Source organism: Passer domesticus, chromosome 7 (genome assembly GCF_036417665.1).
Source record: "Passer domesticus isolate bPasDom1 chromosome 7, bPasDom1.hap1, whole genome shotgun sequence".
NCBI classification, from domain to species: domain Eukaryota; kingdom Metazoa; phylum Chordata; class Aves; order Passeriformes; family Passeridae; genus Passer; species Passer domesticus.
In genome coordinates, this window is record NC_087480.1 from 15956862 (window position 1) to 15977697 (window position 20836).

Sequence of the window (20836 nt, forward strand, 5' to 3'; positions counted from 1 at the left end):
AATGTCAGCTCTGTGACGTCTCTGCAGCTCGGTGAGTGACAACCCCCTCTGTGCCCTGGGTGTGAGTGTGGAAACAGGCACAGAGGCACCACAGGCTTCTTCTGAAGCACAGCCAGGGTGGAGGGAAGATCTCTCAGCCAGCTCACCCTGCAGCTCTCCCTGTTTCTAATGAAGCCTCCTTCCCAGTGGCCACTCACCCCCTTCTGCTTTCAAGTCAACAAATTAAAAATAAAAAAAAGGAGAAAAGTAAAAAGCAAAGAGGAGGAGAAAAAGACAGAATGATATATTTTTGTTCACTCTCCCTCCCTTCTTCATTCCTTTGAGCCATTTTTAACCCAAGCTAATTCAGCTGGAAATATTAATAACCCTATAAGGACGCCACCTCCTTGTAATGAAGTGTAAAGGTCACTTCTGCTCAAATCACACAACTCTTTCATTTTGTTCTCTGCAAGGAACAGCTCCTCTCTTTAATTATTCAGTTTGCTTTTATATTGCAGCTGCTGCTCTCTTGTCTCTAATCTCTGACACTTCCCCATTACGCAAGTCCCCAGGAGCTGGGCAGTGTCACCTGCTGGGTCACCCCCAGGGCCTGGGTGTTGTGAGCAGCAGCTGGGATCTGCCTGGTGCAGGGAGAGAGGCTGGATGTGGAGAAGAAGAAGAGCTGACTCTTGGGTTTCAGTGTTTCTTTGATGGTGTGAGTTGGCCGGTGTTTCTTCAGGGTGTGGGCATTGCAAAATATGTTAATTTTTGGTGGAGTTGAATCCTCATGCGTGAGGTGCCAGTTGGTGGGATGGAGAGGAGAGGGGCTGGAGGGGGGTTGGGGCATTCCTGTCCTCCTGATTTACCTGATGGGTGGATGGAGGTGGGAGGCTGTGGCATGGGAAGTGGCCTCTGTGTGGTCACTCCTCACTGAGGAAGGTAATTGATGGTGAAGCCCTAAGATGAAACAAAACCTCTCAGATCAGTGCAATGTCCTCCATTCCCAGATGTCTCTTGGGCCGTGTTGTCCACAGCCAGGGAGAAGAGAGAGAGAAATCAGAGCATCCTGCTGCAAATGTGAGCACTCCTGGGACAGCCCGTGGGGGTCACCAGCACAGAAATGGGCAGTGGATTTGGGGGAAGCCATCCTCAAGGGATGAATTTGGGGTCACATGGAGGTTCTCCCTGGACAGAGAGAGGGCCAGGAACAGGGAGTAGAACCACACTGGTCAGCCTGGAGAAGGGAAGGCTCAAGGGAGACTAAAGGGGCTCCAAAAGAGCTTGAGAGGGAATTTGGACAAGGATTTTTAGTGATGGGACAAAGGGTAATGGCTTTAAATTGACAGAGAGCAGGTTTAGGTTAGATTTGAGGAAGAAATTGTTCCCTGTGGGGGTGGTGAAGCCCTGGCAGGAGTGCCCAGAGAAGCTGTGGCTGCCCCTGGATCCCTGGAAGCGTTCAAGGCCAGGCTGTATGGGGCTTGGAGCAGCCTGGTCTGGTGAAAAGTGCCCCTGCCCATGGCAGAGGGGTTGGACTAGATCATCTTTAAGGTCCCTCCCTACCCAAATAATTGTGATTCTACGATTTCAGTGTCTGAGGTGATTACTGCACTAATTATTACTTATTTATGTAACATCATAAATAATTAATAACCGTAATTAATAGTATGGACCCAAGAGAGCAGAAATGACTTTTGTGGTGGCTGTAACCCCTGCCTCCCTCGAGCACTGCTCCCTCTAGAACCTCTCTGCAGTGTTTTATCTCCCTGAATGTTTAAATGACTTGAGCAATTTGGGGTTTCCTCTGTTTCCCCACGGGATCCTCACTCTCTGCTCTATTTATAGCACCACAGCAGCTGTTAATGCCCACAAACAAACACAGGTCCTTGGTAGCTGCAAGGAGTTAAGGTTTATATAATCATGTGAAGATTTGAGAGCTGAAAAGCCTTTCTTCGTGCACTGCATTAATCATTTAAAAGGAGCCTGACTGATGATTTTTGCGTGTTGTTTCCTTTTTCCCCCTGTGGAGTCCAGCTGTTGCTGGCTGTACATGGTGAGCTCAGAGCCAACCAAACCATTGCCAAAGCCACCATGGCCTCTGAAAGCTCCTGTTCACATTCACCTGGTGATTCATTCATGCAGGACATAGGCTGTGCTGGCTGTGAAGAAACAGATCCAGCCCTCTGATGAGGATGTGGAGAGGTTTTGCTTGTTATTGGTAAGACGTGTTCTGTGGCAGAAGGCTCACACTGAAAGGACAGCATTTGGTTTTGGTTTTCTTTTTTTTCCTTTTTTTTTTTTTTGAAATTGGGATTGAAGGTATTTGAGATGATAGCTTGTGTTTAGATTTAGGTGTTTATTATTTTTTATTTCTATTATAAGCTGTGAGTTTTATAGTATTTTACCAATAAATTATAAAATGCTTTACTATTTTTAAATAAGGTTTTTAAGGTCAGTTTATTTAATTAAGGAATGATACTGAAATTATTTTTATTTTTAATTTAATAATTAATTACTCAAAGTTTGTAATGTGAAATTTCTTGTTTAATTACAAAAAATTACTTAAACTTATGAAGAAGAAGGTGAAGAGGAAAGATTAGTTACTGCTTTAAAACTTTTAGTTTTATACATATATATATTCTAAAACTTTAAGTTTTCTACTTTGTGATATTACACACTTTTAATTAACTACACACTTGTAATCTTAGTGTTATTAATTAATTTTGGACGTTTTCTCTATGGTTTTAGGCTAAATGTAGTGTTTTCTTGGGAGTTTGTTAGCATAGAAACTCTAAAATTCTCAACTCCCAGAACTCCAACACCACAGAACTGATACGGTCATTTCCAAATCATGGCTGGCAAATGAAGCACAGACACGTGGGAAGTCTAATCAGGAGCACAGCACTGATCAGCTCTTTGGCCAAGCATGGGGAAATTCTTTTCTAAGATGTTCCATGCCAGGGGTTTTCCCTCTCATTGCCCCTCTTGGACATGCTTTGGTGTGAACCCCCCCCCCCAGGATCCCCTGATGGGGACACCCCTAAAAAGTTCTGTGCCAGGACTGAGAGGCAAACTCAACTTTTAGTTTTTTGGTCTTCAGGTTGTTGTTTATGTCTTCTCTTATCAGCAGTTCAGCACACCATCTGCACTCCAGACTTAGCACACAATGAGAAAGGCACCACAAAAAGTTACAAGACACACAGGTTCAAGGTCTTTTAAAACTATTTTGTCTAATTAACTCTTAGAACATATTTTATTTCTACCTTTCTGCCAATAACTATTTGTCTGTTCATGCAACATCTGCATTGTTGCTCTTTCTAACCAATCACCCTGTGCCCCCAGCACTGCAGAAAATGGAGCAGATGAAGAGCAAGAAGGAGATCAGACAATGCCCCAAATCCTCCATCTTGTCTCCTATCCACCTCCAAACTAAAACCCCAAAACTCTGGGTTTTTCACCCTGTGATAAACTATACCACTGTCTATTACACACACTTGGAGATTCCAATCCATCCCAAAGTCTTGGCAGCTTTCTCCATGGATGAAGGTTAAAAGCAGTGTTCTCCTGGGGGTCAGCACTTCTCAGGACAGGCAGAGGAGCATTCCCTGTGCCCTGGGTTCCAGCACTTTGGGAGCAATGGCATCATGCTTAAATCAAGGTACCAATTTCAGATTTGAAGCTGTTTTCTCTGATGTTGCCTGAACACTGGGCAGCCATCCCTCCCACAAATGGCTCCAGAAGAAACTGCTGTCCACAGTTTTTGTACCAGCATCATCCCTCCCTCCTTCCCCTCCCTTCTGTGGCCACTCCAGTGGATCGTTGAGAGCAGTGCAATATGCAGTGGCACAGTTTGCTCTGTGTGCAGCCACAATTGTAGCTTGGTTCCAGCTGACAGGCTTATATGACCTCATATCTATAAACCCTGATCTTAAAACATTAGTTTGAAAAGCTCACATGGACATAAAACCCAGAGTTCAAAAGTTGCAACTTTTCAGACACAGGGGAGGGAAAAAAATAGCTGCGAGGTTTTAGGTTAAAATGCAGAAACATTGGGCTGTGGTTTTGCAGATGTGATTTCCATGCTGCCACCGTCAGTGGTGGGGACAGTTCAGCACCTCTACTGCCACCATCCTCCTTCCAAGCCCCTAAGCATGGCTCAAAGTAATGAGATTTAAGGATGTGAGAAAGTCCTGGAATAGCTAAGGAAAGATAATGAGAGCTGGTGTGCTGACAATGAGGGGAGAGGCTGAAAGTGGCAGGGGGCTAGGGTTTGGGTGGTTGAAATTCCACTTTCCAGAGGAATTCAGGCAAATCAAGTCTTCTGGCTGAAGATGTGGCTGTTTTAATAATTAGAAAGAGGAGCTAAGACAAGGAGGATTGCTCAGGTCTATAGGTAGCAGTGCTGTGGGTGGTTGCTGTCCCAGACCTGTTTATTTGAGAGCATCTCTGCAGATACCAGCAGGAACTCATCGGTGACCACATGTGCTGGAACCTTCTGGCCCCAGCCAAAGGCACTGCAATTAAGGAAAAAAAAAAAAAAAAGCCAGCTTTTTCTCCTGACCTTCCTTAATCCCCCTGCATAGGTGCAGTGCTGTCCTGCCCTGTGGTGGATGGTGTGTGCTGCTCAGGACAGCCCTCACCTGGGGCAGGCACTGGGCTCTGCCTTGGCTGCCTGTAACCCGGGGAACAGATGGCTCCCCTGACAAATGCACCCTTTCCCGCACTTCCCTGCTCCTTTCCTCTGCAAACTGAGGCCTTAAAAAGGATTGATGGTGCTAACAACAACCTCATCTAGGAGGACTTTTGGAGGGATTAATGAGGAGTCGCTGGGGAAGGGTTTAATGGTCCAAAGAGATCAGCAGTCTCAAGCCAGTTTATTAATCAGCTAAGGCCATTACCACTTAAAGGCTCAGCCTGGGGGGAGGAGGAGGCGAGGGGTGGCAGTGATCCATCTCTGCACAGAAACATGCCAGAGAAAGTGAGCAGATCCCTGGAATCCAGCGCACAAACTCCCTGGTCTTCATCTGCTGTGGACTGGGATTTAGCAAGGGAATGCAAAGAGGAAAGGGAGTGATGGCCTTGCTTCATTTGCTTCTGAAAACTGCAACCCCTCTGGTGCTCTCGGGCTGCAGCAGCTCCTGAGCAAGCCCAGGGGCTCCCAGCCAGCTGTGTCTCTAGCAGTGGCTACCACACATCCCCAGATCCTGTGCCGTGGCCTGGGCAGTTAGGGACCACTGTTGGGAGAGGAAATTTATTTCTAACACCTTGTTCAGAGATCATTTTTCTGCCCTGGAGCGTGAAAACTGAGGTTCTTATTATTTTTATCACAGCAAGTCAAAGTGCAGAAGCTATTCTTATTCATATAAATGTCTAATCCTACTCTGATTCCTTCTGAGCTGTTGCATTTGCCTTGATTACTTTTTCCAGTTTTAGCTAAGATAAAATTTGCAGTAGAATAATCTGCCCGTGCAATAAGCCATCCCTGAGATGAGGAGATGAGGGTCCTGCCAGGGATCCTCTCCCATTTCAGGGTGCAGGAGAAGCTTGGCTGTGTCCTGGCTGCCCTGGATTGTATGGGGAAAAGCAAAGTCTATTTATTTCCTCTTCACTTGAGACCCCTTGGGGGTCTTCTGTAGCAGGATGTCTGAATGCAGCATGGCTATAATGTCATTTTCTGGGGCCCAGTGAGGGAGAACAGTAGGATTGCTGGGGAAGGAGACAATTTTCACCTGTCTCCATGCAGAGGGACTGTGTAGGGCCAGGCCTGGGTTTGGGAAGTGTTACAGCAAGCTGCTATGGGTGGCTGGGGGTCAGGAGGCCTTTTAATTGCTTGAAAGTGAGGTCCTTGTGCTTTATCCTCACAGAGGCTCTTTTAGGACACCAACAAAGAATCTGGTCTTCTGAGGAGAGCTCTGGCTTTGCTCTAGAATCTGATCACAGTGAGAAATTGTTTTTGTTCCAATACATTTTTAGGTGGCCGAAAATCTATTTTTTAATTCATTTTTTCCCCTCTCTGTGCTTGTTCCATCCAAAGTCATGAACTACATGTGAGGTCAGGTGTCTTACCTGCAGGCATCAGCTGCCTTCTGGAGTAAAACCTCTTCTAAAGTCACATCTGCTTTTCTCCCTTCTTCCTGCAAACTCACGTATCAGCCAAATGGATTTCTGCTCCCCTGGGACACTGCTCCTGGAGAGCCTGGACCTCTGGCTGGCCCAAGATGGTAAAAGCCAGCATGGTCCATGTATTTCCAGAGCTCCAGCACTCCAGGTCTCTCCTCCTGGCTTGGTATTTTCAAGAGTCAGCAGAAAAACCAACTCCCCTGGAGGGGAGCTGGGACAATCAGCAGGTGAAAGCTGTCACTGCAAGAGGTACTTGGTGTCAAAAAGTGGTTTTGTGTGTGGAACACACAGGGTGAGCAGCCTCCCATGTGTTTGGATGGTTTTTGCACATCACTTAATATAGATTTTCCAGTTTGAAGGGCAGCAGCCTCAGTGTAGGGAGCCACAGAGCAGGAAGGAGGTGGCAGACACCAGGGATGAGCTGAGCTCATGGCATTCCCTTCCTGGACCTGACTTCTTTACATCCCTCTTTTCACAGCTGGGATGGCATGTGTAAACTCAGTTTTCTGCACTTCTGGATTCCAGGAGTTCCAAACTAGATATTTCTATTGCTTTAGCTAATGAAAGATGGGGATGGTTTCAACCTGCCAAGTTTTCCCCTAATATATACATATACACTGGTAGTGAATTTGAATTCAGGTCCCAAACACTGTAGGAATGTTGGCCACCCAAAGGTCCACAAGGAATGGTGACCCTATAACCCCTAAACCCAGCAACATTTATTAATGGCTTATCTGAAGTCTCTGGAGCAAACATTTCAGTCCCTTCAGCCAGGGAGAAGTGGGTTACTTTGTGAATATCAATGCAGATCAAATAAAAAGTATCTCAAGGACAAATGTATTTCTTCTGAAAATTTGGCCAAAGAAATCAGAAATGGTTCTTTAAAATACAGCAGCCTAGAGCAAGTTTTTATCTTTCTTTTTGAGCGGTGAAAGTTGATGATCGAGCTATAATTTGAAATATGTGGTAGAATACAGCAAAACCAATGCCACTGAAATTGCCTTGCAGTTTGAACACACAGATCTGAAGATTTGACAAAAGCATTTTCTTTGTTCTACAGACATGAGACCATTTTCCTTCCTTTTATGTGTAGCACCCCTGGATTGTTCTGCACTGATCACAACTGCTCTGGTGCTGTCTTTGATGAATCCTTTTGTTTGGATTTGTTTCTTTTGTTGGTTTGGTGTTCCTTTTTTGGGGATGGTGGGGGGGTAAGATCTTATTGGGCACGGTGGGAAAGGGACAGTTAATTTATGTCATGGATTTGGCATAACTGGGCCATCAATCTCAGCAGAGCATGTACAAGGTGTCTGAAGTAGAGACACAAAGATCCAATTGCTGCTTTCTTCCTTTTCTTATGTGAAATGAAAGCCAAAAAAAGCAGGAATGGTACCTTCTGGTTCCAGGCTTCATGGAGCAATCCTGGGGCTGTCAGCAGTGCTGCAAAGGGAGAGGGGAAGGAGGGAAGATGATGACTCACAAGAAGTTTCCTTGTCTGTTATGATTTTGCTTTGTCGTTTTGTGTTCTCTGGATGACTTAGGGAGAGACGCTTTTCCCTCATCTCTAATTTGCTGCCAGATGAATATATTGAGTAGCAGGATATTGAGAAGTCATGGGAAACTAATGAGAAATGCCTGAATGAACTCAGCATGTTCTTCCACTCGGCTGTTAGGCTTTAATATCCCAGTGGTGCTGGGCAGAGGGGGTACAGGGGCTGTGCAGTTCCTTTTGCTCTTTGGTTTACTGCCAAAATGGGACAAGGAATAATGGTTTTAAACTAAAAGATGGTGAGTTCAGACTAGGCATAAGGACAATTTTTTTGTAATGAGAGTGGTGAAAACCTGGCATAGGCTGCTCAGGTAGAAGCCCCATCTCTGAGAACATCCAAGGTCAGGTTCTGAGGCTCTGAGCAACCTGATCTAGATGAACATTTCCCTGTTCATTGCAGGGAGGTTGGACTAGGTTGAATTGAAAGACTCCTCCTAACCCAAACTGTTCTTCAATTCTATTTTTCTACCTTTTTGGCCAATGTGTGATCTTACTCAGACATTCAGCCACCTAGAATTGTTATTGTACCTGTTATTTTGAGGTGTGATAGTTCTGGCTGACTGAAAATCCTCACTACAGCATTTCCTTCTCACACCTTGTCTTGACTTCCTTCCCTGAGCTCCTGATCTCTGTTGGATGCTGGTGGGGGGGGCCTGGCTGTGACAGAAGGTGGAGGCTGTTCCTCAAGGAATGTCCTCATGGCAAGGACCACAGCAGATACTGAGCATTTTCAAGATGCTGACTGTAAACTCTTGGGCAGGGATTCCCTGTCTTTCTGGCCTGGTGATGTTCTGCTTCTATATGTATTCTTTGAGGTTACTGGGAGTTTCTGTGGCTAAAATGGGAGGAGACTATAGGCCCCTTTCTGCCTTAAAATGTGTTTCAGAGCTGCCTGAACCTGGCCCAGCAGTCAATATGGCAAAGGACTTTTTCCTTTCTGAGGGGCACAGCTGAGAGCATGGCTGCCAGCAGGCCTGGACTGCCTGATCTTGAAAACCAGATTGCAGTGTGAAGGACTGAATTGCTGCCATGGGTATTTTTTGACCAGACCTAAAGTTATTTCTCCAGGAAGAGTGATCTATACCGGGAAACTGGTACTCCAGTCCCAGATGGGCAGCTCTGCCTTCAGCTCATCTCTGATTCAGGTAGTGTTTTACCCTGAGGAGGTGAAAACACCCAGAGAAGCAGAATAATGTGAGGGAGACATCTGTGTTTCACCACACATTTGGCAAGGGGAGGTGGCAGCAAAAGTTCCCGAGGAGGTTTGTCAGGGTCAGTAACACTCCAGAGATGCAAATCAGCCCAATGGCAGCCTGGCAATGACTCAACCTTTCCCTGCAGCCTGTTTTTGCCCATGTGTGTGATACAGGCTGCTGCAAAGATGGGTTTCATTTTTACAGACTTATCACCTTCCTTGGGCCTTTCATGCAGCAGAATGATGAAAGGCAGGAACCTTATGGCAGCTGAATAAAAGTCATTTCCCAGCAGCTGTGAAAATGTCCCTGCCTTCTTTTTCCAAGGTGTCCATGAAACAGCATGGTGACACCCATGGCTGCCACCTCCTGTCCACAGTGGCTGCTTTCTCTCGGGGCTCTTCAGACATTCATGGCACGTGCATCATCCTGACACCTCACCCAGGGGTACCCTGTGGATTTCATGCCCTGTTGGGTTTCACACCCCCTGCAATCTGTGTTGATGAGATGGGTCCGTGCCTCCTGAGCCCAGCAAAGGGTGGTGTGAACACAGGAGAGGGGCTGCAGAGCCATTCAGCAGCCAGGGTGAGGCCCTTCCCTCATAGATGGCTCTGCCATCTGATTTCAAAGTTGTCTGCCTTGACACGTGCTATGCTGTGCCTTGTGAAGGAGGCAGTCAAGAGCCTTGAGTTCTCTTAGATAAATGGCTCAGCTCAGAGCACTGTGGCTTGATGTTCCTGAAGCTGCTAATCCTAATTAACAGGCTTTTTCTGAGTCCCTTTTATACCACTCCAGCAGCCCAAGTGGGCTTTAAAGTGAATGGAAATTACCCCATGGAGCGCTCTCCCTGGAGATGTTGCTATGCCGACCTGCTCAGAGCAACTATTGAGGCTTCCTAGCTCTCCTCCATCCTGCATTGTTCTTACTCTCATAAAGGCTCAGATGGTGCCAGAAGTGTGGCTGGGACAGAGAGGGCCCAGACTCTATTATTTACATTTTCTGTGTAGAAAGGAAGATGTGGGTAGAAGGGGAAAAAACAAGTTGAGAGGGGTAAAATCGTGTCAAGCATCAACAACAACAGAAAACCAACCTGAAAGACCTAAGAGTCCTTCTGGCAGAAAATTGAGTCAATTTTCTCATGCACAATCCTTTTAAAAAAAAATAGAAGAAATCAATTTTTTCTTTTTTCTTTTTTTTTTTTCTTTTTTAATTTTTTTTTTAATTGGAGGTCTGCAGGCAACAGTGCATTTCCTCTGGGTTCCTGGGTTTCCTCACCCACTCTGATGGCAACACTGGGAGGCAAGGCATGTTCTACCCCAGCCCTTCCCAGCAGGTGCCTCCTGCCCTTCATGGGCTGCCAGAGGTTGTGTTAGATTTTGGGGCCATTTCTCCCTGAGGGAAGGCAGCTCCCATCCCATCCCATCCAGGCAGGAGTGTTGGTGTCTCCCCCCTTACCCTGAGGCACACAGCTTGGAACATTTTTGGCCACTCTCATTCTCCTTCAATTCAATCTTCCCAAGGCCTACAAATCTGAGGCATTAAGAGCAAGACAAATTATAATGAATGTATATTAGGAATATAAAAAGCAACGACTTAATATAACTTTCCCTTCTCCCCTTCCCTCCCCCTTCATGACCTCATGTTTTTAACATTTTGGGAGCTGCTAAATCCTGGAGGGATGCACAGTGTGCCAGGGAGAGGTGGGGCTGGTGCCAAGCCAGGGGCCTCTGCCCCAGGGCACACAGAAAGCAGCACCTTCCCTCCCAGAGGTAAATAACAACACCCCCAGTGGCACTCAGAAGCGGGGAAGAAAGGGGGATAAAATGAAGAAAAGGTTGAAGTGCCACAGATGTGGCTGTGTGGGCCCAGGGACATGAGGGTGGCTGTTGAGCGAAGCCTCCTCCAGAGCTGGGGGTGTCCTTTGGGTTGTGATCGCTCCAAAAGTCACCAGCATGAGTGGAAATACAGAAAGGCTGAAATAAACTCCACCAAATATTACTGCCAAACCCCCTCCACCCCAAGACACTGGGGGAAATATCAGTTATTTTATTTACAATGGCAAAAGAGTGAGTGGGACAAGCAAGGCCTTCTCCTGCTGTACAAATAATGACTTTAAATGGCTGAGACTGCTCCTCAGCAGCGCTGATTTGAGGCAACTTCTGCCTTTCTTAAAGAAAAACAGCAACCCCAAAAATATCCACCACCCATCAAAAATATCAGTGACATTTTCCCCTACTTTGCAACAAGATAGTTTTCTCTGGAAATAAATAAATTAACCAGCTCCAGTAACCCCATCAGGAGGGGACCAGGGGACAATTTTTACCCCTCTTACAAGGTGCAGATAGACAGTGGTAAGGATGGGCAGTGTATAATGTTGTTTATTATGTATAATAAGAAGCATCCAGAAATCTCATTTAAGGACCAAGCCCCAGAGTGCCAGCCCCTGTACAAACACACAGTAACAGAACCCCTGTCCTGAAGAGCATACAGGCTAAAAATGGTTCCTTATGTGGCATAATTTGGAGGGCAAGAATAGGAATTGGAGGCAGAGAAATGAAAAATCAACCTTCTTCCTGATTTCCTTTTATATTCCAAACAAAGGCCACAAGACACGAATGCTGAGATCATAATTTCCAGTCCCCATCATTAGATATGAGGATAGCAGAGTGACAGAATCACAGAATCATTTAGTTTGGAAAAGACCTTTTATGATCATTGTGTCCAAATGTAAATCTAACACTGCCAAGAGCTCCATTAAACCATCTCCCCAGGTGCCACATCTCCACATCTTTTTAAACACCTCCAGGGACAGTGACTCCACCACTTCCCTGAGCAGCCTTCCACAGCCTGACCACCCTTCCAATGAAGAATTTTTCCCCAATATCCAACCTAGACCTCCCTTGGCACAACTAGAGTGTGTTTTCTCTTATCCTGCTTCTTGTTATCTGGGAGAAGAGACCGACCCAGCCCTCATCACACCCTCCTGCCAGGGAGATGTAGAGAGCAATAAGGTCTCTCCTGAGCCTCCTTTTCTCCAGGCTGAGCCCCTTTCCCAGCTCCCTCAGCTTCCCCTCATCAGAATTGTGCTCCAGACCCTTCCAAAACTGACCCCAGGAGCTGAGGAGTGGCCTCACCATGCCCAGCACAGAGGGACAGGTCCTGCTGCCCTGGGGAGTGTTTGTCTTCACCACGGCAGGGGGACGTGCAGGGGGGGGAATGGGACTTGCTGCTCCCTGGGAAGGGGAGGCAGGACCTGAGGGAAGCCCAGTGCCCACTTGGCTGTGAGGCTGGCAGCTCCTCCACCAAATTCCTGGGATGGGGAGAATGTCGAAACCTCCCTGAGAGGAGGAGGCAGCACAGCCACTCAGGTGTTTGAAGCAACTCGAGTGCTTTGCAGCAGCCCTGGTGCCTCTGTCCTTCCTGCCCAGAGCAGCACAGCTCAGCAGCATGGCTTTGGTCTGTGTCTAATGCCAGCCTAGGAGGGCACAGAGAGAGAGAGACTCCCAGGGCCATGCTGAGCAGGGCAACTCACAGCTACTGGATGTCTCTGTGCCCTAGGTCCCCTCCTGACAGCTGGAAAACCATTCTATAAGAAAATTGGAGCCTTGCAAAGTAATTCCAAAAGAAAGGCAGATTTTTCTTTTTGGCTTTTCTTAGCTTTCTTTTTTTTTTTTCCCTTTTTTTTTTTTGATACTATAGAAAATTAAAAAACATGATTGAATTTGTGCATGCCTTTATTTATTGTGCTATGGATGATGGGCACAGACTTCCCTAAGCCAAAAAGCCCCCTCCCTCCTCCTTCCCCAGCCTTAGTAATCAGCTTCCTTGTGCTCCAGCCCACGCTAGACTATTTTCCTCTGTCAAATCCTCCATCATTGGTTAAATTACCTAGGTGTGTGTTGGCTTTATCTTTTTTTGGTGAAATCTTACAATCTTTCAAGTCTACTTTGTCCTCTTAGGTTTTTGTACACCCCATTTCTCTCCTGGCTGATTTTGTAAAAGGTCTAATTTCAACAAGTTGCTGCTCTCAGGGCTGAGGTCTGCTCTCCAGTGCCCATGATAATTGTATGTGTTCACCAAGAGCTTGGAAGCTGCAGCAGATTGCAGCTGTTGGGGCTCCTTTGCACAGGGCTGTTAATTTTTCCCTTCCCCATTTTGCTCCCTGTGCTCAGCTCAGCCTGCACACCGTTCAAGCCACCATCCTGTAGAGGAGGTATCTGGCACAGACCCTGCCTTGCCACCGGGGCGTCCCTTCCCACACAGCCCCGACAGCTGCCTTCCCAAATGTGAGGACGTGCTTCACTCAGAGCCTGTCGTGTGAGCCAGTTTCAATCGAGGATGCTCTTTCCTTTTGGCTCCCCAAAGAGATCACAGGACCCTGTTTAATCCAGCTCCCTGTCGGTGTAGGGCTGAGTCATAGGAGGTTTTTCTGTTGCTACATCTAATAACGCTTTGCTACTGGGAGCAGAACATCAGCCAGCTTGGCTGGGAGTCGGCACTGTCACCCAGCAGCTTCCCTTGTCTGCAAGTTGTTTTGATTCTTTTCTTAGACTTCTCCCTCTCTGTGTCTTTCTCTCTAAAACATTAATTTCCTCTAATTAGAGCCTCCTTAACAATTCTTTTTTCCCCCCTCTCCTCAGTTAATTTCCTCTAATTAGAACCTCCTTAATAATTCTTTTGCAAAATCAATTTCCTCAGTTAGAACCGCCCGCCACAATTTCTTTCCTCCCTTTCAAAAGCTGTCGGAGTAGCTAAGCAAATTATGCTTCTGAGTAACCTTTATCTCTTCCTTGGTATTTTAAAAGAACTGTAACAGGTTAGACAGGCACAATTTCCCCTTTCAGAGCTCTGCTGGTCTGACCCCATTAGGTTATACTTAGCTGAGTGTTGTACTATTGTATACTTAATAAGATGCTCTAGCTGTTCATCTGGAACCCAGGTAAGGCTGCATTTGTGAATGAATTAAACATGACACTTCATTATTCAGATCAGATTTAACAGTGTCAAAATCCGTCTTTAAACCAGACCAAATTGCTCTCCAAGAATATATAAAACCTCCTGCCCCTGTTAGCTGTCCTGTGAGCCAGCCTTTCCTAACTTTTCCTCTGCAGCCATGCTGGCTTCCTTCTCCTGCCAAGCCTTTTAAGCTCTAATTTTTTTCTAAAACATGCTGTTTTGAAAAAGAGATCTTTTTGTTTCTAATTTACACAGTAAGTAACTATTAACGGCCCACTGCTTTTCACAATCATGCTGTGGGCCACATCAGCAGCTGGTGTAAATGGGGAGGCAGCCAGTTGACACATTATGGACCTTGGGCCTGAGTTTCCTCTTCTTTATTATGCAGTTTCTCCCCAGCTGAAACTGTGTAATGCATTTCTCCATCTCTTTAAGACGGGACCATCTCACTATGTTTGTCCTTCTTAAAATTCATCAAGGACAACTCACTCCATTTCCTGATTTTATGAGGAAACAGGCCAAGTGATGATGGCAACTGGGAGGGGCCATCCAGTTAGAGTGACAACCCTTGTTTTACGCAATTATGAAAAAAAATAAAGAAGGGAACACATCTGAGCTGCAGGAATGCACTGGAAGCTGTGTGTTCCCTTTCCTATACCCCTTCCTCAGGTTGGCACCGACCACCCAGCACAGACCTGATGGCATCAGCGAGTGTCACTGCGTGGGACAGCACTGCCCCTCTGTGATTCACAGCCCACGTGAGACAGGCCAGAGAGAATCACCTCACAACACGCTCAGGAGGCTTCTTCTGGCCCTTCTCACAAGGACTTCCTCCCTCTTTTGGCTGTGCCCAGCTGCAAAGCCTGGTCACACAGCAGAAATGTCACCGTGGGCCCTGAAGAGCCTGCTCCAGTAAGGCAGGTGGGCCCTTCCAGCTTGGAAGTGCTTTTCATAACCGTCGGGTGGAATCAGCAGTGCCTCAGTGGGAGGCTGTCCTGGAGTGATCCGTGAGGAATGTTTCATAGAGACTCTGCGGGGAGCTGGGGGAGGCTTGCAGCAGCTCCATCCTCGGCAGTGCCACCACCAGATGTCTGGGCAGGCCCAAAATGTTTTAGCCAAGCCCAGCTACTGTGAGAGAGCTGCACTGCTGTCCTTGTCCACACTATTTCCTTCTGACCTTTCCGGGCTTCTAGTACCCCTCAAAGTGTTCTGGTGGAAGTGGTGCAGGAGTCGTAAGATGTATTTTATTTCCTTTGCAGTCTTAATAACTATGCAGAAAACTCCGTTTGCCATCACTTCCTTTGAAATTTCAGAATAGGACTGGATGGAAAAATGAAATGCATTAAGGTTTTGTTTTTGGGTGTTTTTTTTGACAAAATCCCTAATGCTTGAGATGGGAATAGGATGTTTTTGGGTAATCTTACAAGGAGTACAATGCTGGTGGTGTTGGAGAGAGGGCTGTCTGGGGAAGGGTAGATTCTCTAAAAAGATATGTTAGAAGGCTAAAAAAAAAGCTGTTTGGTTCTTCTCAGAAGAGATGAGAGAGCAGGAAGAGGGAATCACCAGGGCGGGTTGCTCAGACTGACAGCTGACTACAGCAGGAGAGATGCTGTTCTCTATGCTCCTCGAGAAGCCCCTCTTGCTGGTGCCCTGTCCATTCCAGCGGAGGACAAAGAAGGGCTAGAGATAGAGATAGGCAATCCAGTAGACGATGTTGAAGAGCAGGAAGGCGGTGGGGAAGAAGACGCGGGAGTAGGAGTCCAGGCGGGATATGTGGATGCGGACCCGCCCCTCCCGCCACATTCCCGTCTGACAGTCCTCGATGCAGCAGAAGAACCTCTCACACTCCTTCCCCTCCAGGCACGGGGAGCCGGGCTCGTCGTCCTCATCCTCCTCTATCTCCGGGGGCCAGTGCATGATGTGGTTGATGTTGATGGTGGTGAAGGTTGGCATCACCTGTGCACCGGCAGGTGGCTGTGAGGGGAGGAGGCAGGCAGGTTAAAGGGGAGGAAAAGGCAGAAAAATGTGTTCTGGACACCACCCCCCGCCCAGCTGGCAGTGGATCAGATCATCATGGGCGCAGTTCAAAGGAGGGGGATGACTGATCATTCCCAGTCTCTGCACCTGGCTGTGAATCACCGTGTTTGGGGAACTGGCAGCTCCCTGCATGACTGTGAGTGTTCTCCCTGGCACCCCAGGGCACAGTGCTACTCAGCAAAGGTCTGATTGCACTGATTGCCCATCTGTGCCAATAATAGTCAGTGCAGGAACACGACCTGTTCGATCTGTTCTGGCCTCTTCCCTCATTTCCCTGAGCTCAGCTGTCTCTGAAGACACAGCACACAGCCCAGATGTGTCTGCTGGTTGCTGCCTGTTACTGGAGAAAAGCTGGGGAAAGGCCGTGTGTGGCTCCTCTTGGCCCATCATGAGCCTCATGGAAGAGCTCTGTCCACCCTGGGATATGAGGGTGGGGTATGGGGATGTGCTGGGAAATGAGCCTGGCCCAGAAGAGAGACTTCTTTTTCTGCTTCAGTTCTGCCCCAGGTCAGAGGCCTCTTTCAGTTCATGGGCCAGAAGTACCTGCCATGAGCTAGGGCAGATCTCATGATAGAGGATAAGGATGAAGAAAATGATGACCAACATGGGCTCACTACCCTTACACTCAGGCCTTCTGATAGAACACCACAAAGAAATGTTGGTTACTGCCTCTCCATGACCTGAGATACCTCTGTAATCTGGAGATCAAACTGATAGAGGTGTTTTAAAGTGTCATTTGCATTCAGTCATGTGAGTCAATCTAAACTGTTCTGATGAGCTCTCCAGCAATTCTGAAGAGAGCACAGGGTACCTGGCTCTGACAGCGGCTTCCTTGTTTTAAGGGAGCCTCAGCTGCTTTTTCTGGCTGTGTCTCACCTCTCAGACCCAGCACACAGAGTGGACCAAAGACTGGGTGAACTCAGTGTGGGTCAGGCCCTAAACCACATCAGCGGTTTCCAGTGCAGGCTCAGGAAGGACATTTTTACATAGCTTGGGGTTGTAACAGCATCCACCTCTGCTGGCCCCTCTGACCTACCAGCCTGGCTTTCCTGTGGCTGTGCTCCAGTGGTTTCTTGTTTCCCACCAGGTAGTTGAGCGTGGCGTACTCCATGAGAGCGGCGAAGACGAAGATGAAGCACACGGAGACGAAGAGGTCCATGGCTGTGATGTAGGAAACACGGGGGAGGTGCTTGCGGGAGATGGTGCTCAGGGTGGTCATGGTGAGCACAGTCGTGATACCTGAGAGAGAAGACAGCTGGCCTAAGTACTGACAAGGAGTACATCTGTCTTCTCCAACCCCTCAGAACACCCCCATTTTCCCTCTACTCTGGTTGTCTGGTTCCATTTTGGCTCTGCTAAGCCAGACTCTGGTCTTGAGGAACCCTCTGACAATGGTCTATGAAAAGAATGATGTTCAAAACTCATCACACAGACTATCAATGTGGACTGGTAAATGAGCAGGAAACTCAGACTCTGCATGAGGCTGGGTTGGTCAGGCAGGGCTTGCCCTCACCTCCTGTCCTCCATGTGCCTCAGCACAGCTTCTAGAAGGATCTGTTCCACAATCTTCCCAGGCACAGAGGGGAGGCTGATGGGTCTGTAGTTCCTGGGTGGTTCCTTTCTACCCTTTGAAAAAATGGGTGCAATACTTCCTCTTTTCTGGTTACTACCATGACTTTCCAAACATCATGGAGAGTGGCTTGGAAACCACATCAGCCATACACTGGGATGTATCTTGTCAGGTCCCATACACTTATGGATGTTCAGGTTCTTCAGCTGGTCTCAAAGCTGATCTTCTCTTGTAGTGAGAGGAACTTTGCTGCTCCAGTCCCTGTCTTACAGTCCACCCACTGTGGAATGTGGGGAGAGAGGCAAAAAAGTACCTCAGCCTCCTTCTCATCAACTTTTACCAGTTTGCCAGTTGTATTCAACTTGTTTTGACGTTCCCTTTTGGGCTGACAAACCTTGAGAAGGCCTTGTTAGTATGCTCTGCATCCCTAACCCCATCCCTACACAACTGGGAGTGTCCCTGTACTCCTTCCTGGGTACCTGGCCCTGCTTCCACTGCCTGTGCATTTCTTTCTAACCAGAAGCTCTTGACACATCCATGCTGGTCTCTTGCCTTCCTTTCCTGATTTCTTACACCTGGGGATTGAGAGCCCTTGTGCTCTTTGGAAAATGTCCTGAAGAATCTGCCAGTGCTGTTCTGCTCCCTGGTCATCAGGCTGTCCTGTAGTAGATACCAACCACAAGGTTCCCTTTATTTTCTTGGTCTGATTCCATAAATTTCCAATCTGCTCCTGGCTATTCTTCAGAGACAGCTCTTCACAATCTATCTGTTCCTTGATGCAGAGGGCAAGTGCGTAGGAGGTGATAAAGAATTTCTTTTGACATGAGTGGGGCTTGCAATTGTTTTTGCAGGAGCAGCAGTGCTCACGTTTCTGCTTCCAGAGATGAAATGTCAGGAGCCAACAAAGGATCAGCTACGGGAGCTGGTCCTGTGATCTCATCCACTGATTTTCAGGATGATTTCAGGATGATTTTCAGGGGAAGAAGCAGGAAGTCCACCTGTTTCTCCTTGTCTAGCATCCACCTACATCCAGCTGGCACTCTTTCCTGAGGTCACCTCAGTGGCTCTGGGGGTGAGCATGGCAAAAGGTTTTCATGTTTTCCTGCTGTACTTGCATTAGCAGATGTGATGTGACTTCCCATGTTTTTGGAGTGCCAGTGGAACTGGTCCAGTTTACATCTCCCTAATGCAGCCTGGCAGGCTCAAAATGTGCTGGGGATCATTTGTATTAAGTAAAACAGGGGCTGTGGAGAGGATACATTATTCTTCATGGGCTGTAGTCCCTTCCCATAGAGAGGGGCTCCTCTCCTGGGAAAACTTGCCTTTGTTTTTTGAGACAGTCACTAGAGCCGTGCACATTTTCCTCTTGTTCATTCCTTTACCAGCCACAGACTCCGGCACACCCTCACCTTCATTGGAAATGACACCCTCCTCCTCCTCCTCCTCCCTCCATGAGCACCAAACTAATTAATTTTGAGAGGGAGGTGGGGAGACATGGCCATCATGGCTGGGCTCTGAATAGCTGATGGTCCCTCCTCTCCTCTCCATCCCCACAGAGACCTGCAGGCAGGGCTGGGAACGCTACCTCCAATTAAAGACAAAGTCAGTGGGGCTGATAGGAAGAACAGCACTGGGAATCACAGCTTGCTGCAAAATACAGATACAGCCAAAAAGCACTAAAGACTGCAAAGATGTCCCCAGCACCCATCAGAGCAGCATTCAATCAACAGAAATGTCTCTCCTGCTTCAAGGAGCCACTGCAGTTTGCTGAGAAAATCTAAACAACAGGCAGAGCTGTTGTCACTCTCTGGGTCCTGTGGGGTGACTGACAGAAAAAGGTTGTACCTACAGGGCTTCCAGCTCCTGCCAGAGCCTGGGGCCCTGTGGATGCAGCCAAGCAACTTTGCCTATTAACCCTACAACCTTCCTGTCAGCAGTCTTACACAGAAGCCTTGAGAAATTGTGAGGAAACATGGAAAATGTGCACGTGACAGGACCCCTTTGGGCAGCACTGCAATGCCATAGCTCAGCCCCTTTCTCTCCCTTTTGGTGCATGAGAATATCCCATTGTCAGCTTGGAAAAGTGTTGCAATGTATTTGCAAGGGTTAGGCCATAGTGTGCACCAGCCAGCCTACTTCTAAGTTTGTTATCAAAACTTCAAGAATTTGTCAAGACTATTTAGAACAAAAATTGTGCTAAATTAAGAAAGAAGAGGCTGAGAAACCAAATACCAAGATCACAAGAGCTAGATAACAGAAGACTGCGAGACACCTGGACTGTAACCAATCATATACTCCAAGAAATACAAACAGAAAACAAGTGAACAAGATAAAAGCACCAATCAAAAAGTGTATACTTAGTAGTTTATAAAAATCTATAAATATATGTATAATGTAAACAATAAATGACTTCTACTTAATCATATTAATAGATTGTTCAAAAGTCCTAGCTTTCCCACAGAAAAGGCTGTTCTTGGGTTTCAGATGAAGCCATGAGAATGAGGTGCTCTCCTGAGGCAATCCAGCAGCCCATGCCAGCACAGCTGGAGATTTGGTTGAGCTGTGGAGTGTTACACACAGGAAGCTGAAGGAGTGGAATATTCTCTGGTAAGCTCAAAAATGCCAGAAAATGGCAAAGTGCTTCAGGAGATTTTGTAGTCCAACACTGCCTGTCTTCTTGCCTGGCAGAGTTTGACAAGCATCACACATGCATCATCCTGTCTCTTACCCAGAGATGTCCTGGCTGGCGTAGAGTCTCTCTTGATCCAGAAGGAAACCCAGGAAAGAACAACAGTCAGGATGCAGGGAATGTAGGTCTGAATGGCAAAGTAACCCATACGTCTGCTTAGGTCAAAAGAAACTGTCATCACCATGTACTCCCCTAGGAAAAAGCAACAGACATTGGCATCACAACATGAGGCTTCCTAAAAAAAGAACAATCAGCAAAGTTCCAGAATTTGGAGTTCCTGATGAGGCTTTCTCATTGCTTTAAGTGCCTGTCCACCTGGTTTTGTAGCTGCCCAGATTGTTAACTTCACGTGGCTCGCTGAGTAGGTTTGGTGACTCTGGTTTTCTTACTAGTGGATTCTGTGGCTTCATGGCTGCCTCTGTAGCTGTCCTGCTTGATGCCTTTGTGACTAATTTAAGAGCTGACTCTGTAGTTGCCCAACTGGCTGTTTGCCTGGCTGTCCATATGGCCACCAAACTGAATTTGTACTGGCCTGGCTAAGGACTCTGAAAAGCACACAGCTTGGAAAGGTTTCAGGGAAGGAACTGCAGACAGCATTTATCTTCAGCTGATTGCTGCAAGGGTTTCTTTTCTAGAGAAGCTCTTTGGCTGTAACAGGCTGCATGGCCTGGCTTGCTAACGAACTACCTGAGCTGTGACAAAGGAGGTGTCCTTCAATCACTTCCACTGAGAGTCTGGTTCTGCCT

The 20836-nt window shown here is 47.2% G+C and overlaps 1 protein-coding gene across 1 annotated transcript in view; it reads right to left on the reverse strand.

The window, feature by feature from the left end:
• Nucleotides 1-11198: 11198 nt before the first annotated feature.
• LOC135304574 (gamma-aminobutyric acid receptor subunit gamma-4) overlaps nucleotides 11199-20836 on the reverse strand; it is a 36961-nt gene continuing 27323 nt past the window's right edge. Inside the window, exons 7-9 of the mRNA XM_064427136.1 lie at nucleotides 20130-20282; nucleotides 16868-17070; nucleotides 11199-15768 (exon numbers count right to left, since the gene is read on the reverse strand). Coding sequence (XP_064283206.1) covers nucleotides 15475-15768; nucleotides 16868-17070; nucleotides 20130-20282 — 650 coding nt within the window. The 3' untranslated portion in view covers nucleotides 11199-15474. The remainder of the gene's footprint in view (nucleotides 15769-16867; nucleotides 17071-20129; nucleotides 20283-20836) is intronic.